The sequence below is a fragment of the Sinocyclocheilus anshuiensis genome, unplaced genomic scaffold, assembly GCF_001515605.1.
Source record: "Sinocyclocheilus anshuiensis isolate Anshui unplaced genomic scaffold, SAMN03320099.WGS_v1.1 scaffold1316, whole genome shotgun sequence".
Taxonomy (NCBI): Eukaryota; Metazoa; Chordata; class Actinopteri; order Cypriniformes; family Cyprinidae; genus Sinocyclocheilus; species Sinocyclocheilus anshuiensis.
The window spans coordinates 348168-368653 of record NW_015542553.1 but is presented as its reverse complement, the minus strand read 5'-3'; the positions used below and the strand labels follow the sequence as shown (position 1 = coordinate 368653).

Below are 20486 nucleotides of genomic sequence, written 5' to 3'. Positions count from 1 at the left end.
GTAAATAGCGGTTCGTTCTTTTCAGTCTTCAATGACAGTGGAGAGCTGTTGAGAGGGCTTCTCTCAGTAGTGTCCTCTCCTTGGATTTACATTAAAAAGATGGATGGGTTTGGCTGCGTTTTGTGTTTCTTATAATAGGCATGTGTGTGTAATAAGTGTGTTGCCGTGGACACGGGGTGATCGTTAAATTAGCAGCCCGGTTCTCTCTCTTGACTCAGGTCTTCTTCAGCGTGAAGGAGCTGTTGAGAAGAACTTGTACTGTCAGAGGAAATAAGTTTCCCATGTACTCTTTCTGAGAGTACATTCTTCAGATGGCTGTGAACTACAGAAGAGAGAGTTTACAAATACAGTTTAGTTTAGTTTTGTTTTACAACCGCTGTCTTAAGGGTGGAATACACTACACAGCTTTTAAAACACTAGGTGTCATACCCTTGCTGACTTTGTAAATAGTTACAGAGGAAAAACTGGGCATCATACACTAAATGACTGAAGATCACACACCTGACTTTCAAGTCGTTTCGAATACGACAAACTCACGCAGAAACTTGTGCCTTGTTGCTTGGAAATGTGTGGCAAATGAAAAACAATGTGTTCTAAAATCATCTCAAAATACCATAGTCTGAAGCTAAAAAATCAAAGCCTGTGACTGTCATACACACTACGCCATTTTCTATTAAATCTGTCAACTCTGCAGACTGGTTCTGACTTTCAGTTTTACAGTATTTTGTGGATTAGTGTATATAATGTGCAATATGTCTGCAATGTTTATTAAGTTCAAAGATTATTTTGTGCCACATTATCATGGTAATATCCAGCCCTATTCAGAACAAACACTCAGAAAGACCCTCCCCGACCCGAGATGGATATTGTGTTGATGGTTCTCACACTTCTGTGGCCTTGTACACATGTAATAGGTGAAAGTTGCATTAAAGGGATTCATGTAATTACAGTATTCTTACTTAGAACTAACAGATGTTTCAGTAGAAAAAGCAAACATTCTTGGCTATGGTATGGTAACGGACAAAAGGTTTGTTTAAAAGGTAGTTTAAATACCTAGAAATAAACTCAAATAGTTTGGCAACAAGGACTTCTGATCTCTCTTCTCGTGAAAGAGAATAACCACTTGTCAACACAAACAACAAGTGAGCCAAGTCCACAAAAGACAGCAGTAGGATGTGGTCAAAACAAACCCATATGAATGAAGTCCTTTGACTGTGGTATGGTCTCTGATCACTTTTTACAGTAGAAGGCCATTCATATGTAAATGATGTCATTCATTTGCATTTATTCTTTTCAATTTATGCAGGGATTATGCTGAGGTGAATACTAAAATAGACGGATAGTTTTGGATAAGCCTGTGGCAACACTTCTCTTGCTGTAAGTGAATCTGCATAACGACTTAAGGATAATAATTCAAGCTATGTGAATAAAGTCTCTAAATATAAAATATTTGCATATATATTTAGAAATATATGGAAAATTGTTAATAAAAGGGTTGACTCCGGTGTATTAGAGTATTTGACACATATTCCCTATAGTGTGTTTATCGTTTTTGCCCGTCAAGGGTGGCCTTCATCCAATAAAAGAGGCCATTAGACGAGTTGATCCAGAAAAGGGGCCTCAGCAGCCCGGCTGTCCTCGATTGAGATCCATCTTTTAGGCAGATGCCTGTGCCTTTAGTCCTTCATCCAGCCAATCAGAGAGTGAATAGTGGTCTGTGTCGGATTACCTATGCTGACCAGCATCTTTCCTCCATCTCTGTTGATTCTGTCATGATACAAATGACTCAGCAATAACCAAATCACAGTTTTCTTCTGTTCTGTGAGTTACCCAAAGCGTTCCTCTTGAGATATTGTAAAGTCTAATTATGCCAAAGGACCAGGGCTACAAGCCAGCATTTAAAGCAGATTAACTTTTATGATTTATATAAAAATAAATAAATATTTTATTTATAATTATTTATATAAAAATTATTATATTGAAATAATTATTAGTAGAAAAAATAATTTATTTATTTTCTTTTATTTTTGATCCATGTTTTTTTTTTTTTTTTGAGCAAACACATACATTTTCAAATCTCTTCTTTCCTCACACACTTTCCTAATCAACAAAAATGGCTTAAAGCCAAAGAAATAGAAATAACAAATCTAAAACCTATTATGAAAATGTACGTATAAATGAAGAGATGTAATTTAATTTTTAATTAGTTTGTCTTGATTCAGCTTATTTGACCAGAATGTTAATAGCCTGAACTCTGGGACAACATCTGTTGGTTAATTCATTCAGTCATAAATCTGAGATATTGTCTGAGAAAATGTGTTGAACATGTAATGATTAGAATCGATGTTTGTGCTATGCAAATTTGTAATTCAGACAGACTATACATGACTGCACATCTCTACCATATGACGGCACAGACATGAATCTAGACTTTGTGTTTGTTACATCTCATACTCTCATTTTAAAAGGCCCAGATGCCAATGTCTTCTACGTTTTTTCACTGATTCTTACGTTCGAGAATAGCTAAAGTTCAAGCTGATTGCATGGCAACAGGAAATGTGATTGACAGTTTCCATTTAAGACAGTGTCACTATCCCTCTCTCTACTGCAATTGACAGTAGTTCAATTCAGGTTTTTCCAAAGGGCGCTTGAGCACATACTGTCACCATAGCAGCCATCAGACATGCTGTGCACATTGTCTGGAATACTGAAATGTGGTAAATCTACTTGTCTTTGGGTTTTGAGGGAGTCTTGCCTTTTCTTCAGCCAGAAAATGTGTTAATATGCCATTGAATTTCTTTATTCATTTCTGTCATTATTTTTGACTGTAGTCAAGGGACATTGGTTCCATTTTTAAATAGTTTCCTATCCAAACTATTTTTTATTTTATTAGTTTTTATTGTTATTTTTAATTTTTTATAGTTTTTAGTGTTTTGTGTGTGTGTGTGTGTGTGTGTGTGTGTGTGTGTGTGTGTGTGTGTGTTGTTTTGGTTTCGGTTTTTGTTTTGTTTTATTTTGTCCTGGGTCATGACCCACCACACTTGATCTTTTAGAGTTAATATTTTTATTAGCTTTAATTTTTTAAACCATAATTTGCTTTGAATCCGTGTCCAAGCAACTGGCCTCTAGAGTAGATTTATCGCTGCCTAAAGTGTATCTAGGAAACCAGTCCTAGATACTGTTGGTACATGTGATATCCAGAAGAACCAGTCTCCATCTTGAATGTCTGAATCCTTCACCTTGAGATAAATCTTTGGCTCTACAGTCTCATGCTTCCCCCCAACCTCTCTCGCTCTCTCTCTCTCTCTAGCTGTATGATGCCGTCAAGGTTTCTGAGCTCATGAATTATGCAAAGCAGAGCCCATTTCCTTGACACAGCCTGCTACACAGCAGAATCACTCAGATAGCACTCTCTCTACCTACCGGCAGGAACAACTGATGCTAGCTCACTTCTGTGACACATTATACTCCTCCTTCCTCACTGAAAACTTTATACGGCCTGATTCTGCGCATATTATTACATTACTTGGGTTTATATTGTAAAACCATTGCAGCCAATCATCCATCAGAATCATGATGTGTTTTACAGCGATTGTGATTCCTAAGCAAATTTATGTCACATGCCAAGGTTGGGAAATGTTATAGCTTATAAAAAGAGTCACAATCAGTTTAAGTAATGCAAAAGTAAAACAATATTGTGACGTTACATTGTCCAATGCTATTTTTTATTTTATTTTATTTTATTTTATTTAAATTTTAATTTTAAGGGAATTGTGTTTTTAAACCACTTAATGTTTTAACCCATCTGAAAAAAAGATGTGCTTCATAAATGTCCATTCAGTGCATGCATAAAGCTGAACAATAAAACAAAAGGCTTTCTGGAACAAGAAAGGCATGTGTTTCTTTTTTTTTTTGGGGTTCTTAACCCACCTCTGAGGAACTAGACAGCCGGCTGTGTAATTTTGTGCTTCAGCCATGTGTATTGAGATCCATAAGACAGTTTTGAGGGTGCTGCCATCACAGCGTTCCCGTCTCTTTCAGCTGAGCGCCCTCACATGTCTCTGTGTATGTCAGGACAATCTGAGCTCATGTGAACTGTCCGTCTACAGCACGGATTCCCTAATAAAGATCTTGCCCTCTGTTTGTGCTTTTAGTAGCATAAAAGATAATTGTTTTTCTATTTGTTCTCTTTCAGTCTTGCTGGCTAATCTTGGATGCCCCTGTTTGTTTGAATGGTCACACTGAGTGCGAATCACAAGGCCCAGTTGCTTTGACCTGGAGGGGAAGGATTTTCATGTAACGCATTCTGCCATGGACAGGAAGAGGAGTTGCACGCTCTGTGGAGGAGCTGTGATGCTGCTGCTGCTGCTGCTGGGTCACATGATCAATGCATTAGAAGTGCCTCTAGATCGTGAGTATTGTGCAGTGAAACAAACTTAAATCTGATGTGATGTAATAAAATGTAATAATTCCCACTAATGTAGAATAATTTGACAGAAGTGCACAAAAAAAAAAAAAAATGGTTTCCTACCTAACCTATTTTAAAATGAGTTAGTGAATCACGTGTAATTCTGTCTTGGATATTCTTAGACATTTTTAGGCAAGATTCTCAGATCAGATTCATTCAAGCACACTTAAAAAGTACTCAGCTAGTTTCTCAGCTGCTGCTCTCTAGAGTAGTGTTTCACATTTACATACTGACAGTGTGTTAAGTCAGCATTACTACTGTGTAAGCAGAATATATATGGACTTTTAGACAGCATTGGTCACCCTTTCTCTTTCTCCTTCCATCTCTCTATTTCTATCACTCGCTCTCTGGCTGTGATAATCAACTCTATGAATATATGAGATACACTACTGTTTAAAAGTTTGGGGTCAGTATGATTTTTCTTTTTGCAAGAAATTAATACTGTTATTTAGCAATGACACATTAAATTGCACAAAATATTACAAATTTTGTGTTCAAATACATGCTGCTCTTTTGAACTACATATTCAGCAATACGAATATATCATATTCAAAATATATAATTAATTCAAATGTATCATGGTTTACACAAAAATATTAAGCAGCAGAACTATCAACACTGATAATAATAAGAAATGCTTCTTGAGTACCAAATCAGTATTAGAATGATTCTGAAGGAAATAGTTATTTTAAGTGTATATTTCACAATATTACTATTTTTACTTTTGTTTTAAAATCAAAAACATCTTTCAACCCCCCCCCCCCCAAAAAAAAAAGGAATAAAAAAGAAAGGAAAAGCTCTTAAGACCACCGGAAGGCAGAACATTCATTATTTTTAAATCTTATATTTAAAATCTATAATGCATGAAGCACCTTTGTCAGGGTGGTAAAGCCAATGAATCATTGACAAACAATCAGTATCATCAAAACTGCATTAGAAGAATGAAATGGCATGAGAGTTGCATGATGGGTAATGAATGCCCAACACACCTCCGGAAGTTTCACTGAGGGAACGTGATTTTGTTTGATCTTCTCTTCTCTCTTCTTTTCTTACACTAATTTGAACTCTTTTACTCTCTGCTCATGTATTTCCTGATTCATTTGGACAAAAAAAAGCTAAAGTTCTGGAGGGATGTAAGTCTGGGCACTTTTGCTGTGAAATTTGTTGTGAATTAGCTCCTTTAACTTCTGTCTTTTGCTTTCTTCTGTTTGAAGTGTTTATGAGTTTGATATGAATATTAACATATTTAATCCTTTAATAAACATTAAATCACCCAACTATAAAGCTATATGTAAATTATAGCTATGATCTGCCATGAAAACAAGAACTTCCATGACAGTTTGCGTGCATGCTGCATGCTCTTTGGTTGTTTGTCTCTATGGGTTTGATTACATTGATAAACTAAAGCTGGGCACTTTTATATTTTTAGACAATTTCTTGCAGAATCAGTTTCTGCAAAGGTGGTGCATCTGTGCTGGTTTGTGCCAAGGTGTGTGTGTATGTGTGTGGGAAATAGAGATGCTTGTCTTCACGCTGGTTTCTGTGCTTCAGTGCCTCAGCCTCCCACAATAACTCATCAGTCCCCCAAGGATTACATCATCGACCCTCGGGAGAACATCATTATCCACTGCGAGGCAAAAGGAAAGCCTCATCCCAGGTGAGTGTCGCTTTGAATCACCATGGTGATTCACGATGCTTGATGCTTAACACCTACCAAACTCTTCCTGAAAATGTGCAAAAAAATATATACTAACCCTCTGTCTATCCATGATGTAGGTGAGTTTATTTCTTAATTGAAGCAGATTTGGAGAAGTTTAGCATTATATCACTTGCTCAGCAATGGATCCTCTGCAGTGAATGGGTGCCGTCAGAATGAGACTTCAAACAGCTGATGACTCCAGTCCCTCAATTAACATCCTGTGATGTGAAATCTGCATGTTTGTAATAAGTCCATCATGAAGTTTTAAAATGCAAGCCTTAAAATATGAGTTCTCTATCCATAATATTGCTTTCTCCAGTGAAAAAGTCGTCTCATCTGGATCCAGAGAGAAATATGCACAGATTAAGCACAAGTGAAAACAGTCCAAAACAGTTCTAAACAAATATGTTGGTGGATTTTGATGTGAGAGGACAACTGGGGATGGACTTTTCACCAGAGGAAGCATTATTATGGATTATGGAGTTGTATTTTGGCCAGAAGGAAAGGTTTTAAGTTAAAATGCCTTAATGATGTATTTATTTCTTAAAAACGCGCGGCGTTTCACTTCACAAGACGTTAATTGAATGACTGGAGTGGATTGCTTATGGATTATTGTGATGTTTTTATAAGCTGCAATGCAAAATTTCTGTAATGCTTTGAGAATTGCTACATTTCTCCAAATGTGAAGAAACAGACTCATCTACATCTTGGATGCCCTGAGAGTCAGTATATTTCTGCAAATTTTCATTTTTGGGTCATTAAAGCATCATAAAATTAGAATAAAGTTACTTGTGCACAGTAATGCAAGTCTTTTGAAGTCATGCAATAATAGCATTATGTGAAGAACAGACTTAAATTTAACTTATTTAAGATATAACGGTATTCATTTTGGATTCTTTCTCACACAACGCTATTGTGAGGCTTCAGATGACTAGAAATATAGCACACAAGTCATATGGACCACTTTTGTGATGCTTTATTTGGAGTTTGTCAGTGTAAATCACCAGTTTCTTGAATGGAAAAGAACAGCTTGAACATTCTACCAAATAACTCTTTTCATATTTCACATAAAAAAAAGATCTGACTTATAAGGGTGGGTAGATTTTCAAAAAGTTAAGGAATTAACCTGATTGACAAGTGATGATCGATTAATGTTGTTATAAATGAAAAAAAAAAATCAATTGTAATGTCACTCTGCGTGTATGTTGTCATAATTGATTTTCTATTTTCACTCCTTTCTATCAAGCTTTACATGGACACGTAATGGTATTCATTTCGATGTGGAAAAAGATTCCAAAGTTATCATGAAGCCCAACTCAGGCACTATGGTCATTGACATTAGTGGAGAGAAGGCAGAGGCGTACGAGGGTGTTTACCAGTGCATCGCCCGCAACGAGCACGGCTCTGCCTTGTCCAATAACATTGTCATCCGTCAGTCAAGTAAGACAGACACATCTAAACAGAATACATTGCCACAGGAATGTTTTGTTCATATTTTTGCAGTTGCCTCCTGTCATTTTTTTTTTTTTAATTGAGAGCCCAATTCTGTTTCATAGGGTCCCCCTTGTGGTCAAAAGAGAAAAGTGAACCAATCACAGTGCAGAGGGGTATGTCTCTTGTACTGCAGTGCAGACCCCCAGCTGGCCTGCCTCCTCCAATCATCTTCTGGATGGATAACAGTAAGATATATCACACATATTCACATAGATTTGTGACAGTAACACACCACACACATCAGTCTTGCTTGCACATTCTAGTGTAAGCAGTCACTGAATGTCTCATTTGGTTGCGTTTTCATATACTTTACATGGCAACCCAAGTATGTAAAATCACTGCTCTGTTTTGTAGGTTTAGCTCATTGTTGTTTTATGGTCCTTCTTTTATTGGCAAATAGTGTTCACAATGAACTTATATGCTTCCATCTGCTCTCATACTACTCGATTAAAGGCCAAAAATCAAATAAAAAGCACATACACTGTTTTGTGTCAGATTTCCAGAGACTTCCCCAAAACAGCCGTGTATCCCAGGCTTTAAATGGAGACCTGTATTTCTCCAACGTGCTCATGGATGACAACAGAAACGACTACATCTGCTACGCCCGCTTCCCACACACTCAGACTATCCAACAGAAACAGCCCATCACTGTCAATGTGCTGGACAGTAAGTGTTTTTAGTCTGCTGCTACAAACAGAGTCACCAATTTCTGTTCCATACAATCGTCTGTGTAAATCAGGTTTTTTTTTAAATAGAAGAAATTCTGCTTTTTTTATGTTGAATTAAGCTTGCACAATATGTACAGAATCACATTTTATTCTGTTATTATTAGGGCTGTCAAACTATGATGAAAGTTTAATTGAATTAATTCTACAATATGCCGCCGATTAATTCATTGAATTAATACACCAATAATTGCATATATCTATATAATATATCTATAATTTATTTAATATATCTATATTTGCCCCAAGAAAAGCCCCACAGTGAGATAATTGCTTAATAAGACATTACAAAGCAGTGACTAGAGAAAAAGTGGTATTTCAAATAAAAAAAAAATGTTTCCAATGGTAGAAAAATTCCTTATTGCAGAATTTACATAAATTTCCTGTATTTCATGTATTATTTTTTTCTATTTTTTAAAATAAAAATACAATAATTTGTTAATTTGTAAAAATAATTATGTTTTTACAGTGTTACATTTTCCCTTTTGTTTCTGAATGCCTCTTCAGTTTTTCCTGCTCTGTCCAGACCCGTAAATGTCAAAGCATTGCATGCTGATTATTTTCTGTTGTATTCCAGTTGAAGCTATGAATGACACTGTGTTGGCAGCTTTTTTGAATGGCTCAGATTTTTGGGGTGGTGAGTGCTAGCAGAACTTCTCCAAGTGAACCCAACCTTCATCCCTCCCATCACCCTCCCTATTCCTGCCTAACCAGGAATAGCTCATTACCTAATATATCACGTATAACCAGAAATATAACCCACTTCTGTAGAATCCCAACCCTGACTCCAAACAACTTGATCTTTATGAAGGTCTTACGCTGTATTGCACTTGGTATTAACATTCATTTCATCACATCTTTTTAATGAAAACTGATTTAGTCAGATTTAACAAAAGGACTGAAGCCAACACTACAGGAGTTGACTATCATTGGCATTGTGTATGGCAACACAATTTCCAAGATTACTGTATATGAATGGTAATCGGTCCTTTTTATTTGTTTTTAGTTGTCTAATTAACATTTCAGCAGTGTCTACACATCTTCTACTGGTCACTAAACTTTCCCTGTTTTAAACTGAATGCATGTATTAGTGTTGATAGTACATTCTGTATGCAACACTATATAAGGTACTGTAAAATATCTCACTAAAACATTGTTCATTGCTATTATATTTCTCATTTGGATCCTTCCATTCTCTTTTAAAGGCCATCTAAAAGAAGCAATGAAAGGATAAAATTATTGTCATTCAGTATGAGGTTCACTTGATAAAAGACATCAGGGCATTTTTAGCAAGTCAGAAGACTTTTCTAAGTTTCAAAATAAATACATTTTCCAACATTGTCATTTTCCATTTATAGTGTCAAATTTGACCAGTAATATGCTGTTTGTACACCTCTAGTTTTATCTACCTTGTTCATGTGTGGTTTTACCACCAAAACAGGATCTTTTCCCTTCTCCTAAGTCCTGGGCAATAGCTGGCAGGTTACAAGATTTGTCTGTCTGATTGTGGCCTATCTATTTTCTAGACAGTCCTTCTGGGGAGAGAGCGCCCACTTTCATGCAGCCACCAGGAATGCACAGTACCAGCATGGTCCTGAAAGGAGACACGCTGCAGCTGGAATGCATCGCTGATGGCCTGTAAGTAGGAGGAAGTGGAAAAATGGCTCTCTCTTGGGTCAAAGAATGGCTAATGCTAAATCTGTAGCCATGTCCATTTTTTATTCTGATTGGGAAAGGATTCGCATAAACAGTTCAAATATGTTTGACTTTATTGTGTTTTTCAGTCCAACACCAGATATCTCCTGGAGCAAGGTGAACGGTGACCTGCCAAGTGGCCGTTTTTCATTTCACAGTTTCCAGAAAACTCTGAAGATAACAGAGGTGACAGAAGCAGATGGGGGAGATTACCGCTGTTTAGCCAAGAATCGCCTGGGGAGCAACCATCACAACATCACTGTAGTGGTCAGAGGTCTGTCACAGGACGTCTTTTCATCTGTGACATCTCAAAAATCTTGTTTAGTCTCATCATTCACTAACCCCGGGATGCCATCCTGAACCGTTCATGGACTTGAGCTGATCTGAAAGAGCTGTTTCCTGTTATTCAGAAAATACCCGCTGGTTTGCCAGATATCTTAAAATGCACGATGGAATAATTCTAAACTGTTGCACAGGAAGATAACATTCTAAATTCAAATTTTGTCAGTTTGATTTTTAAACTCTTTCTGTCCATTTCCACAGCGGCTCCCTTTTGGATCAGTGCCCCTCAGAACCTCATCCTGGCCCCGAAAGAATCTGGAATGCTCACCTGCCGGGCGGATGGCAACCCTAAACCCAAGGTCACATGGTCTGTCAATGGAATTCCCATTGAAAGTATGTAAAGCCGACTTTTTCAAAATAATGTCACTTTTTCCAGTATCTAGCTACTATTTTTTGAACAAATATTTTTATATTGATATTCAGGATGTTCTGATTTATTGTACTTAATCAGTTTGTTTGCATAGTACCTGTAAATAAACTGATTCTATAAAATCATTCACTGAACCTATGTTTGTTTTTATAGCATAATATTTCGTTAAATGTTGCTTTTCACCTGTATAAAATATGTGTTTTTATTTATTTGTCTAGTTTTTTTGTTGTTGTATTATTGCTGTTTAAGTTTTATGCTTTCCCTAATTAATTTCATTGTTTTTGTGCCAGTGGGAAATATTGTTCTTATTAAATTATAAATGATATCATCTGATATATTTAAAATTAATAATGTAGTTTGCAAATTTTTGTTAGTAGCTTGTAGCATAGCTAGTTACTTGTTCAGAAGAATGGCTTGATTATAGTTAAATTATGAGTATGATTATGATGTTATTCCTTGATAGACTCACATAAGGACCCCAGTCGGAAAATCGAAAATGGCAATATCATCCTCAGTGATGTTCAGACCGGCTCAAGCGCTGTTTACCAGTGCAATGCCTCCAATGAGTACGGTTACCTGCTGGGCAATGCCTTTGTCAGCGTCCTGGGTATGTTACTGTATAAGCATCTCTATTCTATTCTATTCTATTCTATTTTTCAGTTGTTCTATATGGCAAATTAAATATATTACATTTCAGCTGAACCTCCAAGGGTGCTGACCCCTCCAAATCATGTGTACTCAGTCATCACTAACAGTAGGGCTTTGTTAGACTGTGCTTCGTTTGGCTCACCACTTCCAAAAATCACATGGTGAGATTTTTTTTATTTTTAATTTGTTTCATTTTTTTTAAGTTTGCCTCTAATATCCATCAAAGTGTTTACTGTGAGTTTATGTTGCATGGTGATTATGTTTCTGTGATCTGCAGGTTTAAAGACGGTCAGAGTGTAGTGGATGGGGACTTGTACATCATTCATAAGAACAATACCTTAGAGATCAATGTGGCTCAGCCAGTAAACAGTGGCAAATACACCTGCATTGCCTCAAACAGTCTTGGCAACAAAGAAAATCACATTTACCTGGAAGTGAAAGGTGAGTGAAAACTAAATTTGTTTAGCTGAAATTGGTGTATTTGTAATATGCTAAATGAATGAACAGTAGTATTAGTATTATGATGGGAAATATAAGAGAAAAGAGCAAGATTTATGTTGTTTTCTTTCCGCAGAGCCTACACGGATCCTCAGACAGCTTGGGTATAAAGTGATCCAGAGAAACAGCATGGCTGTGTTTGAGTGCAAGGTCAAACACGACCCCACTCTCTTTCCCTCCATGATATGGCTCAAAGACAATATGGAGCTTCCCGATGACTCTCGGTATGACCTGCAATCAGTGCTGCAATTGTTGTTCAAATATAAGCACCATCTGAAACAGGGGTTAGCACCTGAGGCTCTGCGCAAGATACGAGTGAGGGAGATTAATATTTAATGTTTTATTTTGTTTATTTTAGAAATAATTAAGTCGTTTGCATTTTTGCAGATGCAACAGTTTGGTATTTTTCTATTTATAGGCATTTGTCCTATTAGAAAAGAAATACACTACTGTAAGTGGTTTGGGTTCAGTAAAATTTTTTCTCCCCTTTTTTAAAAAAAAGAAAGAAATTAATTTTTTTTTATTCAACAAGGGAGCATTAAATTGATCAAAAGTGACAGTGAAGACTTTTACATTGTTACAAAATATTTATATTTCAAATAAATGCTGTTCCTTTAAATGTTTTATCAAAGAATCCTGAAAACAAATGTACAAGTTTCCATAAAAAAAATATTATATAGAAAGAATGTAACATTACAACTGTTTTCAATGTTAATAATAATAATAAAATCAGCATATTAGAATGATTTCTGAAGGATCACATGACACTGAAGACTGGAATAATGGCTTTGCCATCACAGGAATAAATTGCATTTTAATTAAAATGTTTAGAATAGAAAATTGTTATTTTATATTAAATATTATTGTTTTAAACAATATTATTGTTTTACAGTATTTTCAAATAAATGCAGCCTTGGTGAGCATAAGAGAGTAATCTTAAAAAATATTCAAAAAAACTTACCAACCCCAAAATTTGAACGGTAAAGTATATACAAGAGAAAAAATTGGAAAATTAAAACAATAATAATAATTTAAAAATCCATTCACAAAAAAAGCGCTTTTGATCTAAAATGTAACTTTTGAAGTTTGAGAAAAGTAAAAAATAATGATGTTTATTTGCACTGAAAGGTGGCCTGTATCTACTTGTTTTTGACTAGCAGGTGTGTGTTTGTGTGTGTAGATTTGAGGTGGGCTCTGACAGTCTGACTATACATGACGTGAGAGAGGACGATGAGGGCAACTACACCTGCATCAGAAACACCACCCTTGACCAAGATTCAGCCAGCGCCATGCTCACAGTAGTCGGTACGCTCAGTTTATACATCACTCTCAACACTCTCACCTGCTTCAGTTTTTTCAGAAACTGTACAATATACATTATGGCATCCTAGATTTTTGTCAATACAGATTGGATGGTTGCTGTTGTAGAGTTGAAATTGTACTTTTTTGTATAATTAACTTTTGACTTCCTCAAACCTGCTTTCGGCCTGTATCTACTTGTTTTTGACTAGCAGGTGTGTGTTTGTGTGTGTAGATTTGAGGTGGGCTCTGACAGTCTGACTATACATGACGTGAGAGAGGACGATGAGGGCAACTACACCTGCATCAGAAACACCACCCTTGACCAAGATTCAGCCAGCGCCATGCTCACAGTAGTCGGTACGCTCAGTTTATACATCACTCTCAACACTCTCACCTGCTTCAGTTTTTTCAGAAACTGTACAATATACATTATGGCATCCTAGATTTTTGTCAATACAGATTGGATGGTTGCTGTTGTAGAGTTGAAATTGTACTTTTTTGTATAATTAACTTTTTACTTCCTCAAACCTGCTTTCCTTGTCAGAGGCCACACCAACACCACCTATAATAATGGGTAAAATGCACTTCTGTCAGTTCCCAAACAGGTCCCAAAACCATTTGATGCATTTGTATTTTTGCTTTTTTTTTGTTTATCCCTCATCACCTTCCTAATATGTGCTTATGAATGTGCTTTGTGGATGTTTCCCATTAATACATAAACTGTTAAAGGCAATTTAGGTTTTTAGTTTTCGCAAATGAGGCAGCTCACTAAACTCTTCCTGACCTCATTTGGAAATAAAGACCTGTGTGGTTTCAGCTTTACCAACAGTCTCTCATTCCAATTTTACATTCTGATGAGTTAGTAGTGAATTCGTACAATCTCATGTTTATGTTTTCATACGATTTGCTCACACCACACTTAGGGTTGGTTTAGGGGTTGACCTTCATGCTTATTTTTTCCTGCAAGTGTTGTGTTTTTGTACAACTCAAATCATACTAATTCAATCTCATGAAACATTTTCTCATGAAATCGGTTTGGCTGTACCTTTTAGACACTTTAAAATCATGCCTTTAACAGAATGTCACATTTCAGTCTGTGACATTTTTTTTTTTATTTGGTGGTCTTTTTTTTGCCTTGTGTTGCATGTTTTATGTCTATTGTAATTCAGCTGGATCGAGTTTTGTGTCTACTAATACAGTATCTGGTTTTCCAGAGCAACCGGATCCGCCGACAGACCTGGAGCTGACAGACCAACGTGAGCACAGTGTTCAGCTTACATGGACCCCTGGTGATGAAAACAATAGTCCTATTCAATGTGAGTTAAAACGTATTAAAAACTCATATTTGTTTGTTACCTTGTGGTAGATCAATTGGTCATCCACATAATAGGTCAACAGAAACATTTAGGTCTGCTCTTCTGATCCATTTATACCTGGTTACCTCAGTGTTCCTGATCCAGTATGAAGATTCGCTCCACGAGCCTGGAGTATGGGTCAATATGACCGAAGTCTCAGGAACCAGAACCACAGCACACCTGGAGCTTTCCCCGTATGTGTATTACTTCTTCAGGGTCCTGGCACTCAATGAAGTGGGTCTGAGTGAACCCAGCTCTCCATCCAGACAGTACAGGACCAACCCTGCACGTGAGTTACCCTAGCAAGAAAGTAGAATTCTTAAAAATCTTTAAACGCCCTTGTATTTTTATGAATCAGAGTCTGATTGTGATTCTCACAGAGCCTGAAGTGAGTCCATCAGACGTTGAAGTCATTGGAACGTCACCTGACAGTATGACAATAACTTGGAGGGTAAAACACTTTGATTTTATTTAGTAGAGTACACTCCTAAAAATAAAGGTTCCAAAAGGGGGGTTTCACAGCAATGCCATTGAAGAACCATTTTTGGGGTCCTTAGAGAACCTTTCAGTGATCAATTCTTAATCAGATCTGTTTTTTAGGGTGAAGAAGATTTTTTTTTTCATAAAAACCATTTGTGCATTGGAAAGGTTCCATGGACGTTAAAGGTTCTTCAAAGAACCATAGATGCCAATAACAAACCTTTATTTTTAAGAGTATACCTACTAATTTAGCTGAGTTCCTAGTTTATATGGTTTCCATTTTAATGTCTGGTGACCAGGAGCTGACTGGGCTGGAGTCGAACGGTCCAGGCCTACAGTACAAGGTGAGCTGGAGACAGAAAGATGTGGATCAGCAATGGACATCACTCACTCTGGCCAATGTCTCGCTATATGTGGTGACAGGAACGCCCACTTTTATGCCCTATGAAGTCACCGTGCAGGCGGTCAATGACTACGGCCCCGGTCCCAGACCAGAGGTAGTGCTGGGATATTCAGGAGAGGACTGTGAGTAAGCTGCAGAAAGCACTCAAACTTATTTATATTATTCTACATTACTTGCAGTGTATTTTTATTATATTATATTATATTATATTAACAAGTGGGGGCTCGTCGGTTCGTCTCTTAATTGGCTGGTGGTAAGTACTCTTTTCTCTCAAATTGTTTGACTGTTTTCGACTGTGGGAGGGGAAGATAGTGTTGCAGGCAGTAAGGATAATGGAGTTTGATTTTACTGCGTTTACTCTTTGCCCTACAATTGAAGCTTTTAATCGTAGTAAAAAAAAAGATCTGATTTTCATAGCTCTTTGATAATTTTTCGATACTGATGTTCCAAAAGACGTTCCAAAACAACTGCTTAAGGACGAACTGTTTAAGAAATTGGTAGATGTGGGTATTTTGCCTAAAGAGTCTGAGGACAGCGTTGAGGTTCAGTCTGAAGCGGCATTGGAAACTGCAGCCAAAGATGAGAATCTCAACTCTGACTCTGTTGTGCCTCATGATCCTAGGATTGCCTTAAAATTTAAGGAAATTAATCTTTTGATTAAAAAACAGGAATGTGAGGCAGAAATGAGTAGGCTTTGAATAGTAGAGAAACAGGCTGGTCGAGATATCCAATTACATAAAATGGATATGAAAGCAGAGCGGTTGGTTAAAAAGCCAGTTCCACCACTGCGTACTAGGCCCACATTGGTCTCGTCACCCTTAACGGCTGCTGGCAGTACAGCCACAGAGGATTTTGCTTATACACCCTCTAGCGATAGTTTCGATGTCTGTAACTATATAAGGCTTGTGCCTCTATTTAGAGAGACAGAAGTTGACTCCTACTTTGTTGCATTTGAACGTGCCGCTGGTACTCCAGTGTAGCCTTACAGGGAAAGCTCAGGAAGTTTGCTCGGCACTTCCTATAGAATGCTCTCTTCACTATGAAATTGTTAAATCTGCAGTTTTGCGAGTGTATGAACTTGTCCCTGAGGCCTATAGACAGAAATTCCGCAGTCATTCAAAAACAGTCAACCAAACTTATGTTGAATTTGTGAGAGAGAAGAGGGTTCTTTTTGAAAAGTGGTGTCTGTCTAGCAAGGTTACTACCCTGGAAGACTTGCAGGAATTAATCTTGCTAGAGGACTTCAAAAATTGTGTTCCTGCGAAGATTGTCGTGCTCTTAAATTAACAAAAAGTGACGTCGCTGGCTAATGCTGCAGTTTTGGCAGATGAGTTTGTGCTGACACACAGTCACTGAAAATGTTCATCCGAGATGGTGGACAGATTCCAAGAAATAAAGAATATAGTTCCATTACAAATAATAATAAATTATGTTTTGTATGTCTTTTGTATGTCATCTTAGTACCAACTGTGGCCCCAGAGAACGTAAAAGTTTCTGTTCTGAATGGGACAGTGGCTGAAGTGAGCTGGGACGCAGTTCCTCTTTCAACAGTACAAGGACGTCTGAATGGATATAAGGTACTTACTTAACACTGAAAATACATTTACATCTCTAATATTATTCACCAATTACGGAGATCTACCTAAAAATGTTGACATTTGAGCTGCAAGCAGTCTAAGATGTTGGCCATTTTCTAGGTGAGTTACTGGAAAATGAGAAGCCTACACAAGCAAGACCCTGAGCCCGAGAAACCACAGGAGCTCATCTTTCACGGTAATGAGATGGAGGGTCTTCTGTTTGGCCTTCATCCCTACAGCCAGTACACCCTCTACATCAGAGCCTTCAACGGGAAAGGAGACGGACCCACCAGCTCCAATCAGATATTTGAAACACCAGAGGGAGGTATAGTGTGTACTTGCTTACTATATGTACTCGCTTGTTAAAGTATGAAATATTATTTAAAGGAGAATAAACTATATACACTTTTTTTAGTTCCTGGGCCTCCTGCAGATTTAAAAGTCCAAAATCTGAACCTGGACTCCTTGGTTGTGAAGTGGGCGCCACCTGTAGAATATAACGGTCACTTGACAGGATACTTGCTCAAATACCAGCCTAGTAAGTCTAAATTGGGGCATGTTTTATGGGATTTTGTTGCTGATTTATAAAATGATGCTGAACTCTCTTCTTCTTGAAGTCAATACAACAGATGAACTTGGGCCGCTCAAAGAGCTGCTTCTAGCAGCAAACGAGACCAGCATCACTCTGGACAACCTCAAGCACAGCACACGCTACAAGTTCTATTTGAACGCCAAGACTATCAAGGGCTCTGGCCCCACTGTCACAGAAGAGGGCATCACAATCATGGACGAAGGTGAGGACTAGCTTTGTGACTGATTTTACAATATAACGTTTTCAGGATTTGATGCAAGGATCCAGGTGCAGTATTTTATTCTCAAAGGTGGCTTCACATGAACTGCAAGCAGAATAAAACTTGTTCAAGGGTTTGTATTTCAGCTGAGGAATCCCGTCTTCAGTTTCCTCAGTCTTTTCGTTCAATGCTCTACGTCTACAATATAATACTTTTAATGCTTTAAGGGTTGCATACTGCATGAATAGTTTTAACACAAACATAACATGCAGTTTGTCTGTTTATTTATATTTGACATTTTTTTATACTTTTATTTATACTTTTATTTTTTTTAAATAATATTTATTTTGTGAGGCAATATTAGTCACTTTTTTAAAGTGCTATTCACTGTGTCATGTTCTTAATCAGTATTTTTGTCTTATTCGAAGCGTAGAACCTCACAAATATTTGTATTTGTTTTGTGTTTGTATTGTATTGAAATGTACCCTCCAACAGCATCATATTTCGTGACTTATACATTTAGAAACAATCTATTTTGATTGTTAGGTGGCCGCTATTTATATCCCCTCTACCTTTGTCTTCTTTTGTCTCTCTTTCTCTCTCTCTCTCTCTTTTCAATGAAGCATTAATTCGGCATCCCGCAGTAGAGGCGGGTAAAGGTAACACCAGTATCAGGCTGATGAGAATGCATGCTGGTCGAGCATCAGCTATGTGACTAGAAAGCCACTGTAGCAGTGAAAAGAGATAGATACATATGCATGAACCTCCTCAGGCCAAAAAGCTTTACACCTGACTCAGCCTTCTCCATATGTCATGAAGAGTCATGTTATCTACAAATGCAAATTCCATCCCACTGCTTTCAGTAGGGCTTAGCTAGAACATCTGCTGTTTAAAGGAATAGTTCACCCAAAAATAAATGCTATTGGTTTTTAATCATAGTGCAGCTCTAGCAATTACAGTGTAAAAGTTGACTCCAAAAATGACAAAAAAGCACCATTACAGTGATTCACATGGCTTGTGCACTATATTTCAAGTCTTTTGAAGCCATATGTTACTTTTAAATAAAGATCAGAATTAATTTATAGTTGTTATTCACTTCTAATTTTTCCACAGTGAACTCGAGAACTGGAACAGTGAATGAATTGCGCTTCTAAATGGGTTATTTTTAGTGGTGACTAAGTTTGCAAATTGGACTAAGCTGAATTGATTCAGATGATTCATGAATTGAACTGAATCTCAGAGTTAACAACTCACTGCATGGGACAATTATCAGGGAATAATGATTCTTTTGGTCACAGTAACGCTACTGTATGATTTGATGCTTGAGACTATTAAAGACTATTGAACTACCATGTGAACTTCACTGTACAAAAGCCCTAACTTTAATGCCATGCAACTTGTTGAATTATTCACTCGTAATCTTTCCACTCAGTGAACTCCAGTGAATTCAAGAACTGCTACGACTGAATCATTGAATCAGTGAGTTGAATCAGTTCTTTTCAATGATGTTCAAGTTCACAAATTGTACTAAATGATTTGTTCATGAATTGAGCTGAATTGTGTCATTTACTCAATTGCAGTTGACAACTCACTGCAGAGGAATATTATCAGTGAACAATGACTTCAATTTTGGTTTGTTCATCACAGCATCGCTATCGCATCACTTCAGAAGACTTGTTGCACACGAGTCATATGGCCTTCCTTTATTGTTCTTTTTTGTCAGTTTTGGAGGTTAACAACCGTGATTTTTGTGTAAGACCCATGTGAAAATTTTCATAATATAAAATCATTTTCAAATCCAAGTCATACGGGTTTGGAATGACACTAGGGTGAGTAAATGCCAGAAGTTTTAATTTTGGGGTGAACCAACCCTTTAACTAGCGTAGGCAAGGCCATTAGATGTTTTTCAGTGTGGAGTGATGTTCAAACGTATGACAAGACAAATCCAGATCTCTCTGCCTTGATCTCAGAAGCACAGAGTAACTAGCTCTCATTGCATCAGTGAACTGCATGTTCCTGCATGCTGTTAACTTTGATCTGCATTTCTCTCTTTCACTGCCTTGTTTTCTCTCTATCTAATGTTTTGTGTTTCATGTTGTGTGTTTCACTATTCTCTGTATTCTTCCAGGCTCAGCCCCCCCTTCACCACCACCAACCCCCCCTGTCACTCAATCTTTGCAGCCCCCGTTTCACAAGGGTACAAATACTCCTGTCCCGGCACCGTTTCTCTCTTTCCTTAATTGTTATGCTTGTGTGATACTGTATTGAACAGGAATTTGTAGATGTTATACCTTTTAAAATCTCACAAGGTGTCACAATCATTATTTGAGTTTCACACGATTTATAATAAAATATACACTACAGTTCAAAAGTTTGGGGTTACTAATTTTTTTAAAGAGATTGATACTTTTATTCATCAAGAATGCATTAAACTGATCAAATGTGACAGTACACTCTAAAAAAACGGGAAAAGTTGTTTCAACCCAACTTTGGGTCAAATATGGACTAACCCAACTTTTGGGTTAAAAATGTAATGTAAAAATTTAACCCAACGGTTGGGTTAGTCCATATTTGACCCAAAGTTGGGTTGAAACAACCCAGCATTTTTTAGAGTGTAAAGACATTTAAAGACAAAAATG

The 20486-nt window shown here is 37.1% G+C and overlaps 1 protein-coding gene across 1 annotated transcript in view; it reads left to right on the top strand.

The window, feature by feature from the left end:
• Positions 1-20486, top strand: part of LOC107694265 (neuronal cell adhesion molecule-like) — a 65624-nt gene that overhangs the window by 23575 nt on the left and 21563 nt on the right. The window contains exons 2-27 of the mRNA XM_016493911.1: positions 4196-4411; positions 5584-5601; positions 6020-6125; positions 7414-7607; positions 7724-7846; positions 8157-8327; positions 8964-9023; positions 9913-10024; positions 10171-10355; positions 10625-10756; positions 11257-11400; positions 11491-11602; positions 11719-11882; positions 12016-12163; positions 13120-13244; positions 13786-13815; positions 14456-14557; positions 14688-14885; positions 14977-15047; positions 15376-15601; positions 16941-17056; positions 17177-17381; positions 17472-17594; positions 17674-17850; positions 18471-18506; positions 19976-20044. Coding sequence (XP_016349397.1) covers positions 4312-4411; positions 5584-5601; positions 6020-6125; positions 7414-7607; positions 7724-7846; positions 8157-8327; positions 8964-9023; positions 9913-10024; positions 10171-10355; positions 10625-10756; positions 11257-11400; positions 11491-11602; positions 11719-11882; positions 12016-12163; positions 13120-13244; positions 13786-13815; positions 14456-14557; positions 14688-14885; positions 14977-15047; positions 15376-15601; positions 16941-17056; positions 17177-17381; positions 17472-17594; positions 17674-17850; positions 18471-18506; positions 19976-20044 — 3247 coding nt within the window. The 5' untranslated portion in view covers positions 4196-4311. The remainder of the gene's footprint in view (positions 1-4195; positions 4412-5583; positions 5602-6019; positions 6126-7413; positions 7608-7723; positions 7847-8156; positions 8328-8963; positions 9024-9912; positions 10025-10170; positions 10356-10624; positions 10757-11256; positions 11401-11490; positions 11603-11718; positions 11883-12015; positions 12164-13119; positions 13245-13785; positions 13816-14455; positions 14558-14687; positions 14886-14976; positions 15048-15375; positions 15602-16940; positions 17057-17176; positions 17382-17471; positions 17595-17673; positions 17851-18470; positions 18507-19975; positions 20045-20486) is intronic.